General features: G+C 40.6%; 1 protein-coding gene across 2 annotated transcripts in view; it reads right to left on the bottom strand.

Moving 5' to 3' along the window:
- Nucleotides 1-1,071: 1,071 nt before the first annotated feature.
- The window catches only part of sytl5 (synaptotagmin-like 5), a 49,137-nt gene continuing 44,123 nt past the window's right edge, over nt 1,072-6,085 (bottom strand). For both annotated transcript variants that reach the window (XM_030758990.1, XM_030758991.1), the window contains 3 exons: nt 5,472-5,610; nt 4,459-4,667; nt 1,072-3,686 (listed from right to left, as the gene is read on the bottom strand). In XM_030758990.1, coding sequence (XP_030614850.1) covers nt 3,544-3,686; nt 4,459-4,667; nt 5,472-5,610 — 491 coding nt within the window. In that variant the 3' untranslated portion in view covers nt 1,072-3,543. The remainder of the gene's footprint in view (nt 3,687-4,458; nt 4,668-5,471; nt 5,611-6,085) is intronic.

Here is a 6,085-nt window from a genome sequence, read left to right as displayed (position 1 = left end):
CTAGGATGGTCCAAAGAGACACTTTTTAGGATGTGCTGCTGACAAATGCCAGTTGTAGGATTGAGACGGTCACCTGCTCGTCTTTCATTGATTCACGTCACCTCCAGGCAATAGATCGTTTCTGATAGAGGGTTTGAGACGGGAGCTCCATATTCTGCTCACCATTAGCTGTTGCAGCATTGCATTTTAAAAATGTAAAGCAAAAAAAAAAAAAAAATCCCCATAAGGGAACAGAATTCAACCTCTTATGTTCAGCTCTTTGTTGAACATGCTGCTTGTGGAAGCATGCAGAAAGTACATATCCAAGTCTGGCATATTTATGACCTTTGAAGGTCTTTAGTAATTATTCCTGAAATTGACATTTAACATGAAATATTTTAAGCCTTTCCCCCCCATTTTCATGATTATGGCTCATGAAAATCAGAAAAAGTTACTCATTTTGAGTGAGTCAATACTGTGTAGATCTTAGTCTAGTGCAGTATAGCATCATGAGGAAGGCTGCTGTCTTCAGTGAACATACGTCAGAAAGCTTCTTACCCGCGCTAAGAACAGCAGCTGGAACAGTGGTCTAATGTCTTCTTTTCAGATGAAAGTACATTTTACTTTCATTTTAGAAATCAAGATCCGAGATTCTGGTGGAAAAGCAGAGAGGCTTCAGAATCCACGGGGATCAGTCCACGTGAGGTTTCCACAATCTGATGATTTTGGTTTCCACGTCAGCTGCTGGTGTTGGTTAAACATGATAAAACACAGTGGACCAAAGTCAATACAACATCTACCAGGAGACTTTAGAGCACTTCATGCTTCCAACTGCTAATAAGCTTTGTAGAGATGCGGATTTCCCTTTCAAGCAGGATTTTCAAGCATCAGCCCACAGTGCCAGAAGTACCACCAAATGGTTTGCTGACCATATTATTGCTATACTTGACTGGCTACCAAAAATGCAGACAAGCCGAAGGTTGCAAAGATTTGTGTGAGTTAAAATAAGTCCTGGTTAAAGGCATTTATTTTTAGCAAGACTTTCAGGTATGTGTAACCCCAAAGTTAAAAGAAACTAATACACGTACAGCATTTGGAAATTTGCGTTTAATTCAAAATATTCTGGTAACACATTTGGGATGAAAACAGTGAATCTGATGCATGGAAACCAGACAAGAGAGTACATGCTGTACATCAAGAGTTTTCTCGGTATTGCACAACTTATGTATGCTGGACAGTTAACATATATTATTACTATAACTGGATGTCAAACTGGGAGCTGAGAGCAGATGGTTTTCAGAGGACAAGCAGACAAAATTGGCATTCCACATAAAGAATTGCTCTACGAGGTTTAACTTGAGACCAGTTTTCGTCAACTCTGCATTTCCTCGCACGACGGCGGAGCACAGAGCCCCGGGCGATGGGGGCAAGGTCATCAACTGATTACTGAGATGGAGGCGCTCGCCTCAGTGCTGACTCACGATTGAAAACAGCCTCCTTCTCAGGGTTGCTGGGAACGCACTTCAAATCACTCTGCTTTCTAGGAGTAAAGTGACGGGATCAGTGCTTTACATAAACTTTTGTTCTTCTACCTCAGTTTTCTCTAATACCATGCAGTTTCTATTATGACACTGATACAGTGTTACATAAATTACATCAAAGCTAGTCTAGGTTGGGTAATCTGTAATAGCTCAATTAAAAAAAAAAAAAAAAAATATTGTATTGCACCTTTTCAAGTTTTTCTACCACTAAGCTTGTCAGTGTTTGCAGACTTTCATCAAAACTACGCAATCTTAACACAACTGCAAGGTGGTTTTTGGTCCAGCACCCTCCTCGAGACTGATTTCACCGAGTGACGGCCAGCCACCCCCAGCAACTACTAGCCAACCAGTTGGGGAATACGAATTTTCCCCACTCTCGACCGGTGGTTGTATCACATCCAATAAGATGGACAACTTGAGCAATGTGTGCACATCACGTGACAAACTATTATTCTTCAAATCATGGCAAGAAATTTCAAATTTATATTTGTAACCTTTCACAAAGGCCACTGTAGTCTGAACCTGGCATAAAGCTGCAGCCACAAAAATAGAGCGATTCGTCTGATGCACATTGCTTTGACGTTCATGGCTCTGGTTGCTTAGGTAATCCTCTAATTTACTAATTGGTAGTTGTTTCAGTGGCTCATCTTGTAGTTGTGAAAAGCTTAGCTCAGGACCCATCCACTTTCCGTCAGTGTTTTTTTGTGTTTGGTTTTTTTCCCCCTCCCCATCCATAGTAGCTTTAAGTTGCCAAATGTCATTGACTTGCTACGGTTTCTGGTCACCACTTCACTGCAAAACCCTGCGCGCACAGCTTAAAATGGTAAACAGCCATGGAAGTGAGGAACCTATATGCTACAGCATACTAATAGTTGGATATTTAGCAGGTACATACTTTACTCTGTTGGCATGTTACATTTGCTAATTAGCACTGTTTTTTGGACCAGATGCACTAAACAAATGTTGAGATCACAAAGTTATTAAAATGAACTCTGAGGGACATGAATGCCGTAATATTTTGTTCACACAATTTAAAGATACTACACTCCAAATTCAGAAGCGACCCTAAAGTGCGTGCTTGAAGTCAAGTTCACTAGGATGCATCAGGCAGGAAGTAATCATGGTTCACTAGTTTTGAATCTTTTGCAGGATAAGTGAAAACCTCACCCTGCTGGCAGAGCCCAGGGGAACACGGGGAAATCATCATTCTGAGGATACATCCTGCGGGGACCATGAATGTACACAGGGTTCTCAATCATCCTTCCAGTGGTTTTCAATCCATGGAAATATACCCAACAACCAGCTTCTGGAATATGACTTTTCCTGCTCTAAATTTGGTTTACTGAGTCCTATTTTTTATACATGAATTCTATTTGATTTAAACCTCCTTTCAACCCAATCGAGTCTTCTGTTGCTAATTTTTTCCTTAATCTAAAAAAAAAAAAACTTATGAAGTAGTAAATTCAAATAGAAGCACCTCGAGCAGCACAGCAGTAAGAATGAGTAATTTTCTACATCTGTACACAGCTGTTTATGAGGGGATGAATTCAACATCCCATGTGCCTCAGAGCAGGATTCAGCTTTGCCGTTTAGAAGGGGAGCGTCCACATTTATTTATAACTGATCAGTGCCTCGTGAATGGTCTCCATCAGCTGCAACAACATGCAGACGTCACTCAGACGCGGACGGACATATCGGGAGTCACTGTGTGCTTATTCAGAAGATGTTAAATACAACACTTGTTTTTCCATAAACAGCAGTGCTTGGTCAAGACTAGATGCTGGAGGACAGAGGGGCACATATGAATGAGTGTGTAAGGCATGACTGGCTGTTGTGGACAGAAGAAGGGATCTGAAGTGAAAAGAAGCAGGGAAAGGGACAGGCTCTGTTCCTTTGAGAGTCCAGAGTCCTGAGCCCCTCGCTGCTCCACTTTGCTGGCTCCTCCTCACATCTTCAGACGACTTCTCGCTTTCCTTTCTCCCTTTCAGTCTCAGTCTGTTCTCTAGCTGTGCTTTAGTTGGGTTCATGTATTGTGCTGGCGCATGCTGGATCGCAGCATCAGAGTACACTCATGGGGGACTTCGGGATTTTCAATCATTCGTTGCCATAGCCGTTTTTCCTCCCCGTATGAGTCCATCCAGTCTACCTCCTTCCCGTAGCTTTCCCCTGATGGGAGCAGAGACAAACACACACATTTGTTTTACTTTGTTTGAAAAACTAGCTCACATTTCATAGGATTGCCATACGCTTTATGATTTTTGTTTACTGAGTATGCTGTGCACATCAAAAAGGACCACTAGAGTTAAGTTTTGCATGAGGCACAGATTGGGGAAGGGGGGGAAAAGAAAAAAAAAAGGGGGGGGGGGGGGGGTCATAAAACCTCTGATGCTTTTCCTTATTTTCTGTCATATATACATAGACAGACATGCCCACAGTTCAAAACAACGAGATCAGTGTATGTGCAAATAATCCCTGCAAGACTGCTTTAAACACTACACAATCTGAATGATGACAGTGACAGGCCATATTCCTCATATGGTGATTTCTGGCGCACAGCCCCACCCACCCACTGTTCAAACCTGTCTGTGAGGAGCAGCCAGTGAGGAGAAAGTTGGCTTAAAGGAAGCAGAGCTAAACTGAATTTTCAAAAAAGGATTTTATGAACTTTCTGAATCATGCCAAGCTACTGTAGTACAGTTGCAAAAATCAATATTTATATGTATGGGAATATCTGAATTACATTGTGGATGTGATGTGAAGCAGATTAAAAAAATAATGCTAATAATAATAAAAATTAATAATGCTTTGGTCCATTGGTTTTACTACCTTGTTTGAAATTCTGTGCAATACTTTGACCTTAACAGAGAAAATATGGACATTTATTTCCTCATAACACTGGCTAACCAGATTATTTTGTTTTCCTACCGCACAGTCTTACCTGTGCCAGCTCCCAGCCTGACTCCCCCCAGGAAGACGTTGCTGGACAGAGCTTCTTTGTCCCACACAGTGAGCTCCAGGCAGACGTTGTTGAGGTCTCCTGGCTGCAGCCCACAGTAGGTGAAGGTGTGGTTCCACTGCGGGTTAACAGTGTGTCGCTCCACCACTGTCTTGTGCTTGGTTGACTTGTTGCTATCAGGGAGGAGGTATCTGAAGAAAAAAGACAGCCTATTTACTTTACAATGCTCAAGTTGTGTTTTCCAAGAAATCACATCTTGGGCACACATTTTCAGGAGTAAGTACTCTGAACCAGAGGGTGTGTGTGTGTGTGTGTGTGTGTGTGTGTGTGTGTGTGTGTGTGTGTGTGAAGTGTCTTAATGGTTCTTGTGAAAAAAGACAAAGAGCTGCAAAATGGCTTTAAACAAAAATAAACCTACACAGAACTAGTATTAATATATTAGGAGGGAAAATAATTTAAATAAAGAAATTGTGTATAAGAAATTGGAGGCAAAAAGAAAAAAGCCAAGCAAAGCCAATTAATTTATATAGCACTTTAAAACAGTAAGCACTGACCAAAGTGCTGAACATGGAATAAAAACAACAAAAGACAAACGTAAAAGTCAACACCCAGAAATAAGAGCATCAATAAAATATAAAAATAAATAAGAGCATCAGTAACATAAAAAAAAAGTTGCAAACGACTACAGAGAGACAAGGCTACGTTTGCAGCTTTGTGTCTTTCAGTCTGGGCGTCTTGCTTCCATCCAGAGGCATGATGTTTTAAAGTCTGTCCATGGAATTTCATAATTTGGACTTACAAATCTAGGATGTAAATGATATGACATTTCATTTTAGAAAATGTCCTTTGCATTGACAGCATTTCAGTCTTCAGTTTAATAGTGCCAAAAATCTGTTACTTGATGAAAGTTTTACACAAGCTTCAAAAAGCTGCGCATACTCAGCCCTAAAACCTCATTTTAAATTCATAAACCACCCGTGAAGGTAGCAGCTCACCCTTTAACGAAAGGATCCGAATAGCCTCCAGGCTTGACACCAGTTAGATTTTTGGCTCCCTTGACCAGCAGCTCAACCATGCCCCCTTCAGGCAGAGTGAAAGTGCTCGCCTTCTTGCCTTTCAGGAAACTCTTCTTCACTGGCGGGGGAGGAAAAGCAATCAGTGTAAAAATGTAAGTTTATTTATGTAACACTAGACACAAAAATAAATAGATAAATGAGTCATAACCGTGTGAAAGCGATGCCAGTAACTTTTGTATGCCTGCTTCCCCCCTTCACAAACAAAAAAAAATAAAATAAATTGAAGTCAAGAAATCACCTCTAAACAGAATCAATAATGGCATCGGCTTCAATAATATCCATCCCTACTGGCTACAAAGCAGTGACTCATGTTTTTAAAACCTATGGCGCTTCATGTTTTATTTATTTAGGAATTTCAAGAGACTTGAGAATAAATTAAATTCACACATTTAGTCCACTGCATTCCTTTTTATAGAGTACAGATACTTGTTGGTACCAGAAATCTTGTTCCCTTGTACAACAGAGATATATTAGACAAGATTTTTACTTCCTAATAAGCCATCAACATCTACAGTTATTCATCCTAATATGGC

This window comes from Archocentrus centrarchus, chromosome 21 (assembly GCF_007364275.1).
Source record: "Archocentrus centrarchus isolate MPI-CPG fArcCen1 chromosome 21, fArcCen1, whole genome shotgun sequence".
Classification (NCBI taxonomy): domain Eukaryota; kingdom Metazoa; phylum Chordata; class Actinopteri; order Cichliformes; family Cichlidae; genus Archocentrus; species Archocentrus centrarchus.
This window is presented reverse-complemented; position numbering and strand designations above follow the sequence as displayed.